The sequence below is a fragment of the Somniosus microcephalus genome, chromosome 28 (assembly GCF_052327205.1).
Source record: "Somniosus microcephalus isolate GS21.2 chromosome 28, FLI_Smic_1.0, whole genome shotgun sequence".
NCBI lineage: Eukaryota > Metazoa > Chordata > Chondrichthyes > Squaliformes > Somniosidae > Somniosus > Somniosus microcephalus.
In genome coordinates this window covers 37,824,389-37,846,456 of record NC_141014.1, presented here as the reverse complement: position 1 = coordinate 37,846,456, position 22,068 = coordinate 37,824,389, and the positions used below count along the sequence as shown (strand labels likewise).

The 22,068-nt window shown below is 51.0% G+C and overlaps 1 protein-coding gene across 1 annotated transcript; it reads left to right on the top strand.

The window, feature by feature from the left end:
- Positions 1-2,288: 2,288 nt before the first annotated feature.
- LOC147099611 (insulin-like growth factor 2) lies at positions 2,289-20,931 on the top strand. The gene is made up of 4 exons (XM_085969868.1): positions 2,289-2,488; positions 8,421-8,577; positions 15,190-15,353; positions 16,973-20,931. Exons 1-4 carry the CDS (start codon positions 2,414-2,416, stop codon positions 17,189-17,191), a joined length of 615 nt encoding a protein of 204 aa, XP_085825994.1. The 5' UTR covers positions 2,289-2,413; the 3' UTR covers positions 17,192-20,931.
- The last annotated feature ends 1,137 nt before the right edge of the window (positions 20,932-22,068 follow it).

Sequence of the window (22,068 nt, the reverse complement as noted above, 5' to 3'; positions counted from 1 at the left end):
AGGTCGTTTTCCTCCAGGAGTCGCTTCTGCGTTCCTTCTTTGGCCAAGCCGCATACGAACTTGTCCCGCAGCGCCTCTGTCAAATTCCCTCCAAACTGGCAGTATTTCGCTAGCTTACGCAGTTCGACTAAGTATTCCGCATTGCTTTCATCTTGCCTCTGGGTTCTGGCGTAAAATTTAAATCGTTCAGCCAGCATCAACGGTGTGGGGTTCAAGTGATCCTTCAGCACTGCTACGATCTCTTCGAAGGTCTGGTCCACTGGTTTAACTGGTGCTATTAGATGTTTCAAAAGCCCGTATGTTTTTGCTCCCATCGAATTTAACAAAGTTATTGCCTTGTCGTCATCCTCAATGTCGTTGGCTACGCAATATATTTCTATGCGTTCCACATACGTGGCCCAGTCTTCTATTTCAGCATTAAAGTCATTAATATTTCCTCGCTTAGGCATCTTCTTCTCTTTTCGAGTACAGTACAAGTATTACTTTACTTATTATTAATTTTCTTCTCTCTTCTTGAGAACACCACAAGTATTGCTGTACTTATACTTATTTTCCCTCTCTTCTTGAGAACACACCAGCCTTTCTGAAAAATCTTATTACTTTCCTGAAATTCTTAATAATTTCCAAGATGGCGGTTTCCCGCTTCTTCCTTCTTCTTCAGCGGTTTCCCCGCGAAAAATGGCGGCTTTCCCGCGCTTCTCGCTCTCCCCGCCCACTTCGATGGTGGTTTTCCCGCGCTTCTCGGCGCTCTCCGCCCACTTCAATGGCGGTTATCACCCGTTCCCCGACGCTGACTTTCAGCCCGAGTGCGGCTCTTATCAGCAGATGCGATCGATGGCCCGGCTGCGCCTCGCACTTGAAAGCGGGCCCCGGCCTCTGGCTCACCCGCTCGCGCGGATCTTGCTCGCTCCCTCCCGGGCTCTGGCTTACCCGCTCGCGCGTTTCACCGCGGCTCTTATCAGGGATTGCGATCGCCCTTATCTCCCGATCGGTGGCACTGTCTTTGCAGCCAACGCTGCGGCTTACCCACGAGGTTATGGAGGCTTCAGGGTCCTAATGCCTGTCGCTTCCAGCCTGTCGGTTCCAGACTGGTGAGGATTGAAACCTCTCTTCAACGTCCTGTCTTCGGACGAAGCCGCCGTGGAACAACTGCCGCAGGGTTCGAATCCTGACTCGTCGCCAATGTTAAGTCTGTGGGTTGTATTATAAATAATCACAGACTCCACTGTTAACAAAATAAAACACGTCTTTACTATTCAGAGGCTCGGGCGATTCTGCCCTAGTTAACGTATCACAACCCTTATATACTGGTGTGGTCACTATCGGTATTACAGTATACATGAGCCAATAGATAGTGCCACCCTAAAGTAGTGCTCTTAAAGGCGAACGGTTACATTCTATAGTTCCCTTAAAGGTAAACGGTTACATACACAACAATCCCGACTTGGAAATATATCGGCCGTTCCTTCATCGTCGCTGGGTCAAAATCCTGGAACTCCCTCCCCAACAGCACTGTGGGAGTACCTTCACCACACGGACTGCAGCGGTTCAAGAAGGCGGCTCACCACCACCGTCTCAAGGGGCAACTAGGGATGGGCAATAAATGCCAGCCTTGCCCAGATTCCATAAGCGAATGTTAAAAAATCAATAAATCCAATGCGGAATTCAGAAGAAACTTCTTTACCCAGAGAGTGGTGAGAATGTGGAACTCGCTACCACAGGGAGTGGTTGAGGCGAATAGTATAGATGCATTTAAGAGGAAGCTGGATAAACACATGAGGGAGAAAGGAATAGAAGGATATGATGATGGGGTGAGATGAAGGAGGGTGGGAAGAGGCTCGTGTGGAGCATAAACACCGGCACGGACCAGTTGGGCCGAATGGCCTCTGACATGAATCAGTCATTCATGAAAGAAAGACTTATGAAATAATACTGAGCATCCTGTGGGTGGCGCTGTCCAGGGAGAGTATAAATACTCGGGCACGGGCCCAGCTTGCGCAGGACATTCTTAACAGGAACTAGTGAAGGACACAACTAGACCGCCATGTTGTAAAACAGTTGATTAAAGCTTTGCTTAACGCTTAGACCAAGTGCCTAGTAGTTTTCTTACGTCAGCCTCTTTCTGTGCTGTACATTCTATGTGCAAAGTGGAATAATTTGACCGCCTGCTAATGGCAGCTACACAGCAGTCAACTGTGCTCTCGCCCAGCCCCCTCCCTCCCTCCCTCCCTCACACACACACACATACACACACACAGCCTGGCTAGCAACCTCAGTGGAGCAAAGTCCTCCCGACACAGATCGATAACGTCTGCTGCAGCTATCAGCTCCGTGTTGTTTCTGGGTCTCGGCTGCTCCGTGGAGCTTTCCCGTGGTTAGTGCCTAGGGGGGGAGTACAGCAAGCTGCTCGACGATGGGAAGGCATCAGGCTCTCGGCGTCAGTGGGAACCATCAGGTCTCCCCTTGCACGGGGACGCGCCCCTTTAAGGTAACTTCGAACTTCTCAAGCGTTTCGCCGATTTTTTTCACAATTGCTCCGCAGGGTTTTCGCCTTCTTCAAATCATTACGAAGAAAAGGGCCTCATGTTTCTACATTGCGTGCTGCTGCGCTTTGTATGAAATAAATGGTACAGCGCAGAAGGAGGCCATTCAGCCCGTCGTGCCTGTGCCGGCTCTTTGAACGAGCTCTCTAATTAGTCCCACTCCCCCCTGCTCTTTCCCCCACAGCCCTGCAAAATTATCCTTTTCAAGTATTTATCCAATTGCCTTTAGAAAGTTACTATTGAATCTGCTTCCACCGCCTTTTCAGGCAGCGCATTCCAGATCACAACTCGCTGCGTAAAAAAAATTCTCCTCATCTCCCCCTCTGGTTCTTTTGCCAAAATCACTGTTGTTATGTTGCATTTTGTGCACGGCAAGGTCCCATAAACAGTGATGAGATGCAGTGACCAGTTAACGTGTTTCTGGTGGTGTTGGTTGATGGGGGCATTTTGGCCAGGACACCGGGGAGAATTCCCATCTCTCCTGTCATCCGATCTTTAATATCCACCTGAGAGAGCAGACGGGGTCTCGGTTTAACGTCTCATCCGAAAGACAGCACCTCTGACAGTGCGGCGCTCCCTCAGTACTGTCCCTCCGACAGTGCAGCGCTCCCTCAGAACTGTCCCTCCGACAGTGCGGCGCTCCCTCAGTACTGCCCCTCCGACAGTGCGGCGCTCCCTCAGAACTGCCCCTCCGACAGTGCGGCACCCCCTCAGTACTGCCCCTCCGACAGTGCGGCGCTCCCTAAGTACTGCCCCTCCGACAGTGCGGCGCTCCCTCAGTACTGCCCCTCCGACAGTGCAGCACTCCCTCAGTACCGCCCCTCCGACAGTGCGGCGCTCCCTCAGTACTGTCCCTCCGACAGTGCAGCACTCCCTCAGTACTGCCCCTCCGACAGTGCGGCGCTCCCTCAGTACTGTCCCTCCGACAGTGCGGCGGTCCCTCAGAACTGCCCCTCCGACAGTGCGGCACCCCCTCAGTACTGCCCCTCCGACAGTGCGGCGCTCCCTAAGTACTGCCCCTCCGACAGTGCGGCGCTCCCTCAGTACTGCCCCTCCGACAGTGCAGCACTCCCTCAGTACCGCCCCTCCGACAGTGCGGCGCTCCCTCAGTACTGTCCCTCCGACAGTGCAGCACTCCCTCAGTACTGCCCCTCCGACAGTGCGGCGCTCCCTCAGTACTGTCCCTCCGACAGTGCAGCACTCCCTCAGTACTGCCCCTCCGACAGTGCGGCGCTCCCTCAGTACTGTCCCTCCGACAGTGCGGCGGTCCCTCAGAACTGTCCCTCCGACAGTGCGGCGCTCCCTCAGTACTGTCCCTCCGACAGTGCAGCACTCCCTCAGTACTGCCCCTCCGACAGTGCGGCGCTCCCTCAGTACTGTCCCTCCGACAGTGCGGCGGTCCCTCAGAACTGTCCCTCCGACAGTGCGGCGCTCCCTCAGTACTGCACTGGGAGCGTCAGCCTAGATTTTTGTGCTCAAGTCTCTGGAGTGGGGCTCGAACCCACAACCTTCTGACTCAGAGGCGAGTGTGCTACCCACTGCATTCTTGCACTCAGTCATGACTTTTTTTGCCATGCTGCTGTGCACGCTCGGACACACGTGTCAGCTTGGCTCTGTTGCTATCGCTCTCAGCTCTGAGCCAGAAGGCTGTGGGTACAATCCCCGATGAAGGGGTTATAGTCAAGGGGGCAGGTATAGTAGGGTGGGTGTTATACTGGGGAGTGGGTGTTATGTTCATTGTGAGGGTCATTTGGGGGGTGGAAGGGTTCTATTTGGGCTGGTATATTCATAGTGGGGGTTATATAGAGGATGGAGATTATATACAGGTCAGGTTATATCAGAGTAGGGAGGTGACATTGCAGGAGGGGGTTTTATGCAGGCTGGCAGTTATATTCAGTACGGGACATATTCGGATGGGGGTATTTTAGGGGTGGGATTATTTGTAGGGGGTTTACTGGGGAGGATTTTTCAGCATGGGGGTGTTGTATTCGATTGGGGGGGGAGATTTTGACTTTGGGTATTTTGAGGTTGTGATATTTTGGGGTATTCGTATCTGTCAAAGTCCAGAAGCCCTTTCAATCGCTCCTGAACACAGTCAGCTCTGAACCAGGCTAAGGGTTAAAGGTCACGTTAAGAAGCACAGGGAGCGACTTGGGCCCGAAAGGTTATTTACCGTTTATTTGCTTTGTCACATTAACCCCTTAGAGGCTGAGACTTTCCACATTTCCAGCATAAGGCATCTCAATAGACTGGTGCAGAATAAATATTACATCCAATGTGTGTGTCGGATAGATTAAAGCAACTGCAAATGTTGGAAATCTGAGACAGAAACAGAAAATATAAAGAAAGAATTTGCATTGCTATAGCGCCTTTCGCATCCCCAGGTCATCTCAAAGCGCTTCACAGCCAATGAATTATTTTGAAGTGTAGCCATTGTTATTATTTAGGAAACCCTTTCACTATCCATTTGATAACCCCTTCACTATCTCTCTGATAAATCCTCTCCTCACCAGTTCCCTGATAACCCTCTCATCACCTCACTATCCACTTGATAGCTCCTCTTTATGACCCTTCTGAGAACTCACCCTCGAGATCTATACGATCGGAGATAACTGGTACCCATGGAACCCTACTCAAGCAAGGGTCAGTGCCTTCGGGAGAGGAGCGAAGAGAGATAGGGACGGAGGGCGGGATTAGAGGGGAGTGAGTTTTTTTAAAAAGGACTATTCTGCTGATCGCTCATGGTTTAATGTCAGAAAGTCCTGAAGGCAGTCCGTCAAACCTACTGACCAGCTAGTTCTCCCAGTGTTGGTTGGATTGGCCAGCGGGAAGCTTCGGCATGTGCCTGTCCCCCCTCAGGACACACAGTACTTAACGGGTTAATTCCACAGCCTGGTGTTGTTGGCACTGCTTCTAATGGTGTATCCGTGCGGTTCATTGTTGTGTTGTAGACAGTGATGGCTGTCTGAAGAGGTCTGGCTTTAAAAGCTACCAGGACCTTGCAAGTCATTGTCGCATAGGAACTGAGTACCCTTCGCCCTGCATCATGCTATTGTGAAGTACCCTTATTATTATCTTAATACTGGAGTGTGTGCTGACTGCACAGAATTACATGGAATTCACAGCACAGAAACAGGCCATTCGGCCCATCAGGTCCGTGCCGGTGTTTATGCTCCACACCAGCCTCCTCCCACTCCTCTTCATCTCACCCATCAGCATATCCTTCTATTCCTTTCTCCCTCGTGTGTTTATCCAGCTCCCCCTTAAATCCACCTCTGCTATTCGTCTCAACCACTCCCTGTGGCAGCGAGTTCCACATTCTCCCCACTCTCTGGGTAAAGAAGGTTCACCTGAATTCCCGATTGGATTTATTAGTGACTATCTTGTGTTTATGACCATTAGTTTTGGACTCCCCCTACAAGTGGAAACATTTGCTCTGTGGCTACCCCATCGAACCCCTTCCTAATTTTAAAGACCTCGATCAGTTCGCCCCCCTCAGCCTTCTCTTTTCTAGAGAAAAGAGCCCCCGCCTGTTCAGTCTTTCCTGACGGTTATACCCTCTCAGTTCTAGTATCATCCTTGTAAATCTTTTTTTACACCTCCTCCCGCCAGTGGCTCTAAGTCCCTTTTGTGATATGGAGACCAGAACTGTGCGCAGTAGTCCAAGTGAGACTCTTTTACAATAAAGCATTGGCTATAGGGTAAATTCATTTAGAAGCCATGCTCGAAACGAGTACAAGTCCAAGACTTACCGCTACGGCATTGTTGCCCAGTCTCTGTCCCGCACCTCTCTACTGGGAACGCTGAATTTATCCTTATATTTCAAGGACTAAGAAAGACTTGCATTTATATAGCGCCTTTCATGACCACCGGACGTTTCAAAGCGCTTTACAGTCACTTTTTGAAGTGGAGTCACTGTTGTAATGTGGGAAACGCAGCAGCTAATTTGCGCACAGCAAGGTCCCACAAACAGCAATGTGATAATGACCAGATAATCTGTTTTTTGTTATGTTGGTTGAGGGATAAATATTGGCCCCAGGACACCGGGGAGAACTCCCTTGCTCTTCTTCGAAATAGTGGCCGTGGGATCTTTTACATCCACCTGAGAGAGCAGACGGGGCCTCGGTTTAGCGTCTCATCCGAAAGACGGCACCTCCGACAATGCAGCACTCCCTCAGCACTGCACTGGACTGTCAGCCCAGTTTTGTAGGCTCAAGTCCCTGGAGTGAGGACTTGAACCCACAACTTTCTGACTCAGAGGCGAGAGTGCTACCCACTGAGACACTGGGGTTGCCAACGCTCCAGGATTGGCCCTGGAGTCTCCAGGAATTTAAGGCTAATCTCCAGGACACTGCCGCCAGCAAACACCCCGGAGAAAAATCATAGGGACAATCCGAAATTTTGAACACTTTTGTTTACTAGTTAGAAAAATATTGGACATTGAGGGAAAAAAGGCTGTTTGACTGAGAGTCAAGAATCAACCAATCAGGTACTGAGAGTCTATTCACTTTCCAATTGGCCGTGGGAAGGTGGGGCACCGCAAAGATGGACATGTCGGGCGACCAATGGCAGACTGGTCAGAGGCAGGAGGTCATGTGATGACACCTCCAGGAATACATCCAACCAGAGTTGGCCAACCCTATTGAGGAGCCTCTTAATGTTCTCCCAGAGTGGGGTGCGTAGAGACTGCCCCGCTGTAACAAAGGGCACTTAATAAGTTTTGAGGTGGCTTTTGAAGGTGGCGATAGAGAGGCAGCGAGACGAAGGGGTTTAGAAAGAGAATTCCAGAAAGCAGAAATGAGATGGCTGAAGATTCGGCCATTGATGGGGGAGCAGAGTGAAGGGAGGGGCGCCCAGAGTCTGGAGGAGCAGAGGGCGGGAGTGGGGGGACCCAGAATTGGAGAAGGTTGTAGAGATCAGGTGGACCGACAGCATGGAGGGATTGGAAGACACGGACATGGATTCTGAAGTTGATACACTGAGGAATGGGGAGTCAATGGATATCAGCAAGGACAGCCATGATGGGAGAAGGGGGACTCTGTGTGGAATAGGATGTTGGCCACGGAGCTCTGGGTGAGCTGGAGTTTACGTGGGGCTGGGGAGGCTGATGAGGGAAATCGAGCCTTCAGGTGACAAGGGCTACTTTGACGTTGCCTTTGATCACTTCCCCTAACTTCTCTCCTACCTCCTGCTCAGCGCCCACAGCTGTCCTGATTAAATCCCTTGGGAAATGCGTTACATAATAGTGTAAGTTGGGCTAGCCTTGCCCTAACTTCACATGCTGAGCATGCTCCTTTTAGTCTGATGTCTACGTCGGTCCGAGAATGAGTCAGGATGGAGTACAATTTTATCTCACCCTCTGAGAATTGAGTATGGATAAAGGGTAGGGTTGCCAGCTTTGGTTGTACATATTCCTGGAGGTTCCATCACATGATCGCCTGTCTCCAACAGCCCCGCATTGTCAAGCAGCACTTTTTCTCCCCATTTCCAATATTTCTATAACCAGTAACCAAAAGAGTTCAAAGAATGTGGAAAAAACACGATATTTTTAACACCCCTATGATTTTTCTCCCGGGTTTTGATCGCGACAGTGACCTGGAGATTAATCTTTAATTCTCGGAGACTCCAGGGCCAATCATGGATGGCTGGCGACCCTAACAAAGGGTTAAGGTCCGTGCCACAGGTTCAAGGTTTGAAAGACCTGGAGATAAGGTTGAGATAAATCAAGTGGCTAGGCGGTGGCAAAATTGGGTTTTAGAAGCCGGTCGACGGTCCGAGGAACGGAAGGCCGAGGATACTGGGGCTGAGTGATCCTGAGAACCAGGACAACAAGGTTCGACAAAAGTAAATTGAGGCACCTCTCTTTCCCTTTCCTAGGTAGCTGGTTCCAGGAGCCCTGTGCAGCCACTGTGCGTCTTGCTTGCTCTCACCGTTTGCATAGGGGTATCTGAGGCGCGACTGGAGGAGACGCTATGTGGATCGGAACTTGTGGACACACTGCAGTTCATCTGTGCGGAAAGGGGCTTTTATTTTGGTGAGAACGCGCATTTTTAATCTTTAATTATCATAAAACGTAGACGCAACACAAATAAGAGTCTGAAACCCTCCCTGCAGCACTGGTTCAACTCAGAATAAAGGGAGGAGCAAAATGCACAACAACAACTTGCATTTATATAGCACCTTTAACGTAGTAAAACGGCCCATAAGGAGATATGAGGGCAGGTGACAAAGAGGCACCCTCTCAGGGGCCTTCACATACTTCCTAAAGTGTGGTGACCAGAACTGGACGCAATACTCCAGTTGTGGCCTCACTATCGATCTCAGTTCTGTGGTACTTTTCACTCATCTTTGGAGAACGAGAGAGCTTGCATTTCGATAGCACCTTATCACATCCCCGAGATGCCCCCGCGACACGTTGCAACCAATGAACTGCAGGCGCTGTTGTTATGAAGGCAAACATTGCAGCCAACCTGTGCACAACAAGATCCCACAAAAACAGCAATGTGACAAGAACCAGATCATCTGCTTTATTGATGTTGGTTGAGGGATAAATATTGGCCAGGACACCGGGGAGAACTCCCCATTAAGTTAAGTTATATTTACACATAAGTTAAGTTATATTTACAGTTAAGTTAAGTTATATTTACAGTTCATGACATGTAACTAGTCTAGGGACTAGAAATCCTGACTGGGTGTATTTACCCTGTTGTAAGTTCAATGGGGCATGTTTACATGGCTTCACCCATAGTTTGGCAGGTTACGGAATTTCATGGAAAGCTAACTGGTAGATGAATCAAAGCATCATTTAGGACATCGCTGCAGGAGTTCCTCAGGGCAGTGTCCTAGGCCCGACCATCTTCATCTGCTTCATCAATGACCTTCCCTCCATCATAAGGTCAGAAGTGGGGATGTTCGCTGATGACTGCACAGTGTTCAGTGCCATTCACAACTCCTCAGATAATGAAGCAGTCTATGCCCACATGCAGCAAGACCTGGACGACGTTCAGGCTTGAGCTGATAAGTGGCAGGTAACATTCGCGCCACACAAGTACCAGGCAATGACTATCTCCAACAAGCGAGAGTCTAACCACCGCCCCTTGACATTCAACGGCATTACCATCGCTGAATCCCCCACCATCAATATCCTAGGGGTCACCATTGACCAGAAACTTAACTGGACCAGCCACATAAATACTGTGGCAACAAGAGCAGGCCAGAGGCTGGGTATTCTGCGGCGAGTGTCTCACCTCCTGACTCCCCAGAGCCTTTCCACCATCTACAAGGCACAAGTCAGGAGTGTGATGGAATACTCTCCACTTGCCTGGATGAGTGCAGCTCCAACAACACTCAAGAAGCTTGACACCATCCAAGACAAAGCAGCCCACTTGATTGGCACCCCATTGACCACCTTAAACATTCACTCCCTCCAGAACCAGCGCACCGTGGCTGCAGTGTGTACCATCTACAAGATGCACTGCGGCAACTCGCCAAGGCTTCTTCGGCAGCACCTCTCAAACCCGCGACCTCTATCACCTAGAAGGCACATGGGAACACCACCACCTCCAAGTTCCCCTCCAAGTCACACACCATCCTGACTTGGAAATATATCGGCCGATCCTTCATCGGCGCTGGGTCAAAATCCCGAAACTCCCTCCCTAACAGCACTGTGGGAGCACCTTCACCACACGGACTGCAGCGGTTCAAGAAGGCGGCTCACCACCACCTTCTCAAGGGGCAATTAGGGATGGGCAATAAATGCTGGCCTTGCCAGCGACGTCCACATCCCATGAACAAATTTTTTTTTTAAATCATCAATGGCCCAGGCCATACTCTGCATGGTATCTGATATACACTCTCCAGATCCTTGCTGGATCTCCCTCTATCGGAAAAACACGAATTTTCTAGGAACAGTAACGGCTCTGTCCCTTTTCAGAGAATAATGTTGCCAGTCCACCATCTCACCCTTCGACTCAATCCCTTCTCTCTTCGGCCCATTTATATACCGTCCACTTCAATGTCTTTCCCTGGTAGCCTATTCCATAACTGTACCAACCTTGTGGTGAAAAGGTTCGCCCTGATTTTATTTCTTACTCCTAATGTCTTCATTAGTAGCTTGTACCCCCTGCGGTTTGAACACCTCGCTATTGCGATTAACTTTATTATCTATATAAAAGACAACATCTCAGTAGAGTCATAACGGCACAGAAGGAGGCCCTTCGGCCCATTGAGTCAGTGCCAGCTCTCTGTGGAGCAATCCAGTCAGCCCCATTCCCCCGCTCTATTCCCGTAGCCCTGCAAGTTTATTTCCCTCCAGTGCCTATCCAGTCTCCCCTTGAAAATATTGAGGGGGGAAAGTTGAGTTGCGCCCCTTTTGAGGCGCTAACTCCGTTGGGGCGCTACCCTGAAAAAGTTAGCAGCCCCGCGGCCGAAATTGAGTGGTAGCGCCCCGCATCCCTCTTGGGGCACTGCGAGGGAACGTCGCGCCGCGGTATTGCAAGCCTTCCTCCTCTTCTTAAAGGGGAGGGGCCTTGCGCAGCGCGACCCGGGGCCCAGCTGGATCACCGGGGATCGGAGTGCCGGCAAAAGAGCCCGGCACTCAAGAGAAGTGCCGGACTCACGGAGCGCAGCCGGCACTCCGTGGCGGGGCGGGTGCTCAGGAGGCCGGGGACGGCAAGGGAGGCAGGTGCTGGCAGGTGGCCAGCAACAAAAATGGCCGCCCGGCACCTCGCCTTTAAATAGCACCGCCCCGGCCGCGGGTAGGCCCCCCCTGACCTCATCGGACATAGCGTCTGGCGGGAAGTCAGGGGGCGCTACCGAAGATCACGGCCGGGGCGCGAGTGGGGCGCTGCGCACAGCGATGACATCATCACTGAATTTCGCGGGAGGGGTTGGCGGCACCGTGCCCAGGCGCTAGTGGCTGTGCACGCAGTTAGCGCCATCTTAGAGCACTAACGGGAGACGCAAAGCAACCGAATTTTTCCCCGAGTGTGTCCGCTTCCACCACTTCCGTCAGCAGCGAGTTCCAGGTCCTCACCACTCGCTGCGTAAAAAAGTTTTTCCTCACGTCCCCCCCTGTATCTCTTGCCCAAAATCTTAAATCTGTGTCCGCTAGTCCTTGTACCATCAACTAGTGGGAACAGCCTTTCCCCGTCTAGCCTATCCAAACCCGTCATAATCTTGTACACCTCGATCAAATCACCCCTCAACCTCCTTTGCTCTAATGAAAACAAATCCAGCTTCTCCAACCTGTCCTTGTAGCCAAGATCCCCCATCCCCGGAACCATTCTGGTAAATCTCCTCTGCACCCTCTCAAGGGCCTTCACATCCTTCCTAAAGTGTGGTGACCAAAACTGGATGAAATACTCCAGTTGTGTTTTAACCAGTGCTTTATAAAGGTTCAGCATAACTTCTCTGCTTTTGTACTCAATACCTCTATTTATGAAGCCCAAGATCCCATATGCTTTGCTAACCACTCTCTCAATATGTCCCGCCACCTTCAGGGACCTCCGCACATTAACTCCCAGGTCCCTCTGTCCCTGCACACTCTTGAATACTGTGCCATTAATTGTACATGGCCTCTCCCTGTTCCTTCTGCCAAAATGTATTCCAGTTAATTCCAGAAAACATAAATAGCCTTTAAAAATATGCATTTAAGGGGAGGCTGGAAAGGATATGAGGGAGAAGGGAATAGAGGGTTACGCTGATAGATTTAGATGAGGAAAGAGGGGAGGAGGCTCGAGTGGAGCATAAAGGCCGGCATGGACTGGTTGGGCCGAATGGCCTGTTTCTGTGCCGTATATCCAATGTCATCCTGTGTAAAATAGAGGCATAGGTCAAGGAGGTTATGCTGAACCTTGGTGAAACATTGGTTAAGCCCCAGCTGGAGTCTTGTGGTCCATTCTGGGCACCGCACTTTAGGAAGGATGTCAAGGCCTTAGAGAGAGTGCAGAGTAGATTTACTGAAACGGTAGCAGGAGTGAAAGACTTCAGTGATGTGGAGAGACTGGAGAAGCTGGGGGTTGTTCTCCTTAGAGCAGAGATGGTTAAGGAGAGATTTAATAGAAGTGCTCTAAATCATAAAGCATTTTTAATAGAGTAAATAAGGAGAAACTGTTTCCAGTGGCAGGAGGGTCGGTAACCAGAGGACACAGCTTGAAGATAATCGGCAAAAGAGCCAGAGGGGAGAGGAGAATGTTTTTTACGCAGCGAGTTGTTGTGATCTGGAACGCGCTGCCTGAAAGGGCGGTGGAAGCAGATTCAATAGTAACTTTCAAAAGGGAATTGGATAAATAGTTGAAAAGGAAACATTTGCAGGGCTCTGGGGGAAAGAGCAGATGAGTGGGATTAATTGTATAGCTCTACCAAAGAGTTGATACAGGCACGATGGGCTGAATAGCCTCCTTCTGTGCTGATTCATTCTATGATTCTAAGTCAAAAATCCATTATAATTAAGTCTATCGCATTCACATTCATTGTGTAAAATTCAATGCACTCTCTGGAAGTGTTTGATGGGGACAGTGTAGAGGGAGCTTTACTCTGTATCTAACCCGTGCTGTACCTGCCCTGGGAGTGTTTGATGGGACAGTGTAGAGGGAGCTTTACTCTGTATCTAACCCCGTGCTGTACCTGCCCTGGGAGTGTTTGATGGGACAGTGTAGAGGGAGCTTTACTCTGTATCTAACCCGTGCTGTACCTGCCCTGGGAGTGTTTGATGGGACAGTGTAGAGGGAGCTTTACTCTGTATCTAACCCGTGCTGTACCTGCCCTGGGAGTGTTTGATGGGACAGTGTAGGGGGAGCTTTACTCTGTATCTAACCCGTGCTGTACCTGCCCTGGGAGTGTTTGATGGGACAGTGTAGAGGGAGCTTTACTCTGTATCTAACCCGTGCTGTACCTGCCCTGGGAGTGTTTGATGGGACAGTGTAGAGGGAGCTTTACTCTGTATCTAACCCGTGCTGTACCTGCCCTGGGAGTGTTTGCTGGGACAGTTTAGAGGGAGCTTTACTCTGTATCTAACCCGTGCTGTACCTGCCCTGGGAATGTTTGATGGGACAGTGTAGAGGGAGCTTTACTCTGTATCTAACCCGTGCTGTACCTGCCCTGGGAGTGTTTGATGGGACAGTGTAGAGGGAGCTTTACTCTGTATCTAACCCGTGCTGTACCTGCCCTGGGAGTGTTTGCTGGGACGGTGTAGAGGGAGCTTTACTCTGTATCTAACCCGTGCTGTACCTGCCCTGGGACTGTTTGATGGGACAGTGTAGAGGGAGCTTTACTCTGTATCTAACCCGTGCTGTACCTGCCCTGGGAGTGTTTGATGGGACAGTGTAGAGGGAGCTTTACTCTGTATCTAACCCGTGCTGTACCTGCCCTGGGAATGTTTGATGGGACAGTGTAGAGGGAGCTTTACTCTGTATCTAACCCGTGCTGTACCTGCCCTGGGAGTTTTTGATGGGACAGTGTAGAGGGTGCTTTACTCTGTATCTAACCTGTGCTGTACCTGCCCTGGGAGTGTTTGATGGGACAGTGTAGAGGGAGCTTTACTCTGTATCTAACCCGTGCTGTACCTGCCCTGGGAGTGCTGATGGGGCAGTGTAGAGGGAGCTTTACTCTGTGTCTAACCCGTGCTGTACCTGCCCTGGGAGTGTTTGATGGGACAGTGTAGAGGGCGCTTTACTCTGTATCTAACCCGTGCTGTACCTGCCCTGGGAGTGTTTGATGGGACAGTGTAGAGGGAGCTTTACTCTGTATCTAACCCGTGCTGTACCTGCCCTGGGAGTGCTGATGGGGCAGTGTAGAGGGAGCTTTACTCTGTGTCTAACCCGTGCTGTACCTGCCCTGGGAGTGTTTGATGGGACAGTGTAGAGGGCGCTTTACTCTGTATCTAACCCGTGCTGTACCTGCCCTGGGAGTGTTTGATGGGGCAGTGTAGAGGGAGCTTTACTCTGTATCTAACCCGTGCTGTACCTGCCCTGGGAGTGTTTGATGGGACAGTGTCTAAGGAGCTTTACTCTGTATCTAACCCGTGCTGTACCTGCCCTGGGAGTGTTTGATGGGACAGTGTAGAGGGAGTTTTACTCTGTATCTAACCCCATGCTGTACCTGCCCTGGGAAGTGTTTGATGGGACAGTGTAGAGGGAGCTTTACTCTGTATCTAACCCGTGCTGTACCTGCCCTGGGAGTGCTGATGGGGCAGTGTAGAGGGAGCTTTACTCTGTATCTAACCCGTGCTGTACCTGCCCTGGGAGTGTTTGATGGGACAGTGTAGAGGGAGCTTTACTCTGTATCTAACCCGTGCTGTACCTGCCCTGGGAGTGTTTGATGGGACAGTGTAGAGGGAGCTTTACTCTGTATCTAACCCGTGCTGTACCTGCCCTGGGAGTGTTTGATGGGACAGTGTAGAGGGAGCTTTACTCTGTATCTAACCCCGTGCTGTACCTGCCCTGGGAAGTGTGTGTGATGCTGGGGCTCAGGTTGCCAAAAGTGTAGAAAATATTTCTTTCTATCAGTGATGAAAAGGTCTGGAATAACGAGATAAAGGAAAACCTTGGAGCGAAATGCGAGGAAGGCAAATTGAACGTGAGCAGTTTGAGCGACATGCCGATTGATTCCTCGTACGTTTAACGGCTCCACTTTCCTGGTCCCCCAGTCAGCAAAGTGGTGGGTCGTCGGAGCCGACAGAACCGAGGCATCGTGGAGGAATGCTGCTTCCGTAGCTGTGACCTTCTGATACTGGAGACCTACTGCGCCATCCCGCCAGAGGCAGCCAGATCCACACCGTCCCCGGCACTACAGAGGACACTGATGCACAGGGTAAGGCTCGATGGGAAAGCCCAGCACCGATTACTCCTTTCGTCTCGGCCAATGCTAGCGCCCCTTCCCTCTCCTGAAAACAAGATCTCGCATTTGTATAGCGCCTTTCACGACCTCGGGGCTTCCTAAAGTGCTTTGCGGCACTTTTTGAAGGCGCAGTTAGTGTCGGAATCGCGGCAGCCAATTTGTGCACAGCAAGCTCCCACAAACAGCGATGAGATAAACGGCCAGAGCATCTGCTTTAGTTGAGGGATAGAAACATAGAAGATAGGAGCAGGAGTAGGCCATTCGGCCCCTCGAGCCTGCTCCGCCATTTAATGAGATCATGGCTGATCATCCAAATTCAGTACCCAGTCCCTGCCTTCTCCCCATATCCCTTGATCCCTTTAGCCTTAAGAAATATATCCAACTCCTTCTTGAATATATTTAATGAATTGGCCTCAACTGCCTTGTGTGGTAGAGAATTCCACAGGTTCACCGCTCTCTGGGTGAAGAAATTCCTCCTCATCTCAGTCCTAAATGGCTTACCCCTTATCCTTAGACTGTGACCCCTGGTTCTGGACTCCCCGACCATCGGGAACATCCTTCCTGCATCTAGTCTGTCTAGTCCTGTTAGAATTTTATAAGTTTCAATTTTATCAAGGATAAATGTTGACCCGGGACACCGGGGAGAACTCCCTTTGCTCTGCTTTGAATAGAGCTGGGAATCCTGGCAGCATAGCCCATGGATGGAAGCTAGAGATTTCTGAGCCTTCACGGCTCAATACCGCACTCTGCCGGGTGTCAATCCCGATGTTCAACCCCCCTGCAGTTAAAAACTCTTTGGGGGAGAAATTCAGTTGGCTGCGCCACCCGTTAGCGCCTTAAGAGGGCGCTAAGTGGGTCGCAAGCCAATGCCCACGCCTCCCGCTAAATTCCGCGGGACGCTAGCGGTGGCGCTAGCCGTTAGCGCTGCGCTGCTACCGATGACGTCATCGGTGTGCGCAGCGCCCTGCTCACGCCCCGGCCGCGATATTTGGAAGCGCCCCCTGATTTACCGCCGGATGCTATGTCCGACCGGTTCAGGGGGGCCTACCTGCGGTGGGGGAGGCGCAAATTAAAGGAGAGGTGCGGGGCGGCCATTTTTGTTGTTGGCCGCCTGTCAGCACCTGCCTGCGCTCCCGTCCCTGGCCTCCTGAACCCCCCCCCCCCCCACGGAGTGCCGGCTGCGTTCCAAGAGCCCGGCACTTCTCCTCGGTGCCGGGCTCTTTTGCCGGCACTCGCGATCCTCGGGGGCCCAGCTGGGCCCCAGATCGCACTGCACAAGGCCCCTCCCCTTTAAGAAGGGGAGGAAGGCCTGCAAGTACCGCAGCGCGACGTGCCGCAGCGTGTGGTGCCGTGGCACGTTGCGCCACGATATTCAGTCGCAGCTCCCCAAGAGGGATGTGGGGTGCCTCCAGTAGCGCCGCGCTTCCCTTTGGGGCACTACCACTGAATTTCCAGCAGGCGGCCTCAAATGCTTCCGGGGCGCTACTTTTAGCGCCCAGGCAAGGCTGGCGCCCCAAATGGGGCTATAGTCAATTTCTCGCCCTTTGTCCTTTTCTGTCATTATTTCTTGTTGTTGTCTGTGCTCCCAACAGATCGTGGGGAAGCGGTCGCTCGGTGTTGAACGGGAGAACCTCACCCGGCCTGGGGGCCACCTGCCGCAATACCTGAACAACGCAAGTCCCGCTTCGCCACCCAAAGCTGAGATCCTTGGCTGTCCGGGAGAGGACGAGGCCTCGCCGCCCATCGGTGACCTCAATGGGTGCGGCTGCGCGCGGTGCTGCCCTCTCCTTCGACGTCCTAAGCCGTTCTGAATGCACGAGGAGCAGCGTCTAACTGTTTAAGTTGATCTTTGACCTTTGAGGAGGACACGGCCACGTGACCAGCCGATTAAGGCCGCGCTGGCGGCAAAAAAAAAAACAACAACGGAGGGACAAGGGGGTCGTCCGGCCCGATTGCCGGCCTCTCATCCGCGGCTATGTTCGCGCCCGGGTGGCCCTGGAGATGGAGCACGCGGTGTCCGCCGGCACGCTCGAGGCCTTCCGAGACCGGCGGGCGCCGCGGAGACTGGAGTGCATCGTCACCCCGGCAAACCAAATTTTAGTTTAATTTGTTAAGTTTTAGTTAAAGTTTTATTAAGTTACAGTTAATTTACAGTGAACCGATTCTAACAAAAAAGAGGAAGAACAGAGAGACAATAGTAGGGACGGTGCGGATGTAGGGGGGAAGCGTAATGCTCAGGGGGGTTTCCGCTGCGGCAAGAACTTAGAAAACATCTCATACAAAGAAAAGAAAATGCTGCGGGTGCTGGAAATCTGAAATAAAAACAGGAAATGCTGGAGATCCTCAGCAGGCCAGGCAGCATCTGTGAAGAGAGAAAGAGAGTTAACGTTTCAGGTTGATGACCTTCTGTCAGAACTGGAAAAAAAAAAGCAGGAAATGGAACAGATTTTTAAGCAAGTGTAGTGGCTGGGAAAACACTTCCCTCACTTCAACAAAGAAATCTTTGAGCTCCCGGTGGGTGGGGGCTCAAGGAAGTGGTTGCTTCAGCGCATCTAGAAGAAGAGCTGGGAGGAGACTTGAGGCCCACCCTCCTGCCCACCCTCCCCCCAGTGGTAGCGCCGGTCCTCCGACAGCTGCCATTTGTTTGGCTACTAACGGGGTGATTGTTCGTGAGGCGATCACCTACACGGTAAAGGTGAGCAGGTCTGTGAGGGTGGGGCGGGGGGGGGTGGGGTGGGAACTGAAGCCAAAGTATTCACCTAATTGGTATTCACGGAAGCCAAGCACAAGACACAAGACAAGCCCAGAAGCATCACAGAATGCAGGACCAAAAATCTGCCCGTAGACTTCAGTCGTTCAATTTGTCAATATTCCAGCACAGATTGTTTTTTCTGCAGTGCGTTCATGTCATCTAGTGGCTGTAAGAGTGTGCAGCACAAAAGTATTTCTACAAGTCTAGCCATTGCCCTTCAACCTTTGACACCTCCATTCACCTAAACATTGTCAGAACAGTTATTTTGAGGTTCAGGTGAATGAGAGTGTTGGACAGCCGGCCTAGTAACTAATACACTTCTGTTGGTTTATATAACAGGAAAGGGGAAGCTGATCTAACCTAAGATTTTGCCTTAGCCTTAAAACCCCCTGCTCACCTCTATGTCGGAGAAATCCCCACGGAAATTAGATTGCTACCATTGGCAGTCAGCGTATAACATGCCTTGTGTATAACATGCCTTGTGACATAAGAAAACTACTAGGCACTTGGTCTAAGCATTAAACAAAGCTTTAATCAACTGTTTTACAACATGGAGATCTAGTTGTGTCCTTCACTAGTTCCTGTTAAGAATGTCCTGCGCAAGCTGGGCCCGTGCCCGAGTATTTATACTCTCCCTGGACAGCGCCAACCGTAGGCTGCTCAGTATTATTTCATAAGTCTTTCTTTCATGAATGACTGATTCATGTCACCCTGTATATAACACAGCCCTCTGTATATAACACCTCCCGGTAGAATACACCTGCCCGTATACCACACCCAGTGTATAACACACCTCTCTGAGTTAACACTTTCAGGAAAGCAAGAGGAAATTTGGAAAATATAGGATGGCTGCTTTAGCTGTTTTCCATTTAATTTGAGCTGTGATGTGAGGGAGGCCGCGGTGCATCAGATAGTTATGGCGAAGAGTTACTGTGAGTTCTCCATTAGGACTTAGTCTGCACGGATCAGGGGGAGGCAATGTCACAACTTCAACCCTCTGGGTCATGTCAGGCCATCATTGGTCCACGGGTGAAGGAACACAGGAATTGCTAGCTGATAAAAGACCGAGGCCCATCTAGTTCGTCTTCTCCCATCCTGATAGTCGCGCGATACAACGATAATGGAGTCGTTGACCAATCACAGCGATCGATCTCTTTATCAGTGAGTCTACAACAGACCCAGACACGAGGCGAGGGAAACCCCCAGTGGTGGAGAGCTTTGAGAACTATGGGTTCAAAGTCACCCGTTCCTCCCAACGTTCCTACACGGTTAACCAAAGACCTCCATCCAGTGACCTCTGCTAGAAAGTGCGTGTCTGTGGACATTGGATCCAGGATCAGGTGAAGCTGTGATTTCCCACCCGCCATGATCAAATACCCAGCCACCAATCACTGTCTAGGCTCACATGAAAAATGGTCACAAGGGCAAGGTGCCAGAGGGTGACAAGTGCACATGGACTTGGAACCCACTGCAAGTCGGTGTCTTCAAGAGATGAAGGGAGAAGATAGAAACACCGCCCCCCCTCATCGAAACAGCAACTTGCATCTATACAGCGCCTTTAACACAGTAAAACATCCCAAGGATGCTTCACAGGAGCGTAAATCAAACAAAATTTGACACCGAGCCACATAAGGATACATTAGCACAGGTGACCAAAAGCTTGGTCAAAGAGGTCGGTTTTAAAGAGCGTCTTAAAGGAGGAGCGAGAGGTATGGAGGTTTAGGGAGGGAATTCCGGAGCTTAGGATCTAGGCAGCTGAAGGCACGGGCCGCCAATGGTGGGGCAAAGGAAGTGGGGGATGCGCAGGAGGCCGGAGATGGAGGAACGCCGAGGTCTCGGAGGGTTGGAGGGGCTGGAGGAGGTTACAGAGATAGGGAGGGGGGCGAGGGCCACGGAGGGATTTGAACACCAGGATGAGAATTTGAAATTCCGGGCGCTGGTGGTCGGGGAGCCAGTGTAGGTCAGCGAGCACAGGGGATGATGGGTGAACGGGACTTGGGGGTTTGGACACGAGCTTCATAAAATAACTTTATATAAGGAATCACAGAAGCAGGGCTATGAGTTACTTTCTTGTAGGCAGCATTTCCCAATGTTTTTTGTGCGTGTTATATTTTCACCAGGACGGTTTGTTTAAACTCTTGACTTGTTTTACTTTTTTTTTTGGTGTCAAAATTTGGCGTGTTTTCAATTGGCCAGTGGCTGATAGCAAAGTGCACTGGTTCAGTCTGACTTGGGAACTGTGCAAACACGGCCAGTCTCGTCCAAGGATGTTGCAGAGAGGCTGGGGCTATTTAAAGCAACCCAGTCTACTGCGACCACGGAATACGCAGCGCCTCGTGACTTCAGTTGGGAACTGGGATCCGCAATGTGTCTACACACAGAAACATAGAAGATAGGAGCAGGAGTAGGCCATTCGGCCCCTCGAGCCTGCTCCGCCATTCAATGAGATCATGGCTGCTCATCCAATTTCAGTACCCTGTCCCTGCCTTCTCCCCATATCCCTTGATCCCTTTAGCCTTAAGAAATATATCCAACTCTTTCTTGAATATATTTAATGAACTGGCCTCCACCGCCCTCTGTGGCAGAGAATTCCACAGGTTCACCACTCTCTGGGTGAAGAAATTCCTCCTCATTTCTGTCCTAAATGGCTTACCCCTTATCCTTAGACTGTGACCCCTGGTTCTGGACTCCCCGGCCATCAGAAACATCCTTCCTGCATCCAGTCTGTCCAGGCCTGACAGAATTTTATAGGTTTCGATGAGATCCCCTCTCAATCTTCTAAACTCCAGTGAGTATAAGCCCAATCGACACAATCTCTCCTCATATGTCATTCCTGCCATCCCAGGTATCAGCCTGGTGAATCTTCGCTGCACTCCTTCCATGGCAAGTACGTCCTTCCTCAGGTAAGGCGACCAAAACTGCACACAATACTCAAGGTGCAGTCTCACCAAGGCCCTGTACAATTGTAGCAAGACATCCTTGTTCCTGTACTCGAAACCTCTTGCTACGAAGGCCAACATACCATTTGCCTTCTTAACCGCCTGCTGCACCTGCATGCTTACACCCGAATCCCGAGCTCACGCTGAGAGATTTCACAGAGGGAAGTGACCAGCTGGCTCCTCCTCTCACCTCCTGCAACACCTGAAACTTGCCACACCAAAAAAAAAACCTTTGCTTCATCTGATAGGTTAAACCTGAACAAGCCCAGAAATAACTTGCATTGATATAGTACCTCTCGCCACCTCAGGACCTCCCGATGTTTGATGGGTAAAGGACTGATGAGCCCAACCCTGCACGGTTCAACTAATCCGCACGGGGTTGCCAACTCTGGCCGGACATATGCCTGGAGGTTTCGTCACATGACCTGCTGCCTCCAACGACCCTGCCGCCGCACTCCCGCCATTGGTCGCCCAACTCGTCCATCCTCGCTGTGCCCCGTCTCCCCACGGTCAATTGGGAAGTGAACAGACTCTCCCTTACCCGATTGGATGACCCTTGACTCTCAGTCAAACAGACCTTTGTTTCACGGCCCTTTTTAACGCCCCAGTGATTTTTCTCTCTGGGTTTTTTTGCTGGCGGCAGTGTCCCAGAGATTAATCTTCAATTCCTGGAGACTCCAGGGGCACTCTTGGAGGGTTGGCAACCCTATGTACCACATAAAGAAAACAAGACTCGCAATTCTATAGCGCCTTTCACAACCACCGGACATCCCAAAGCGCTTTACAGCCAATGAAGTACTTTTTGAAGTGTAGTCACTGTTGTAATGTGGGAAACGCAGCAGACAATTTGCACACAGCAAGGTCCCACAAACAGCAATGTGCTAATGACCAGATAATCTGTTTTAGTGATGTTGATTGAGGGATAAATATTGGCCCCAGGACACTGGGGAGAACTCCCCTACTCTTCTTCGAAATAGTGCCATGGGATCTTTTACGT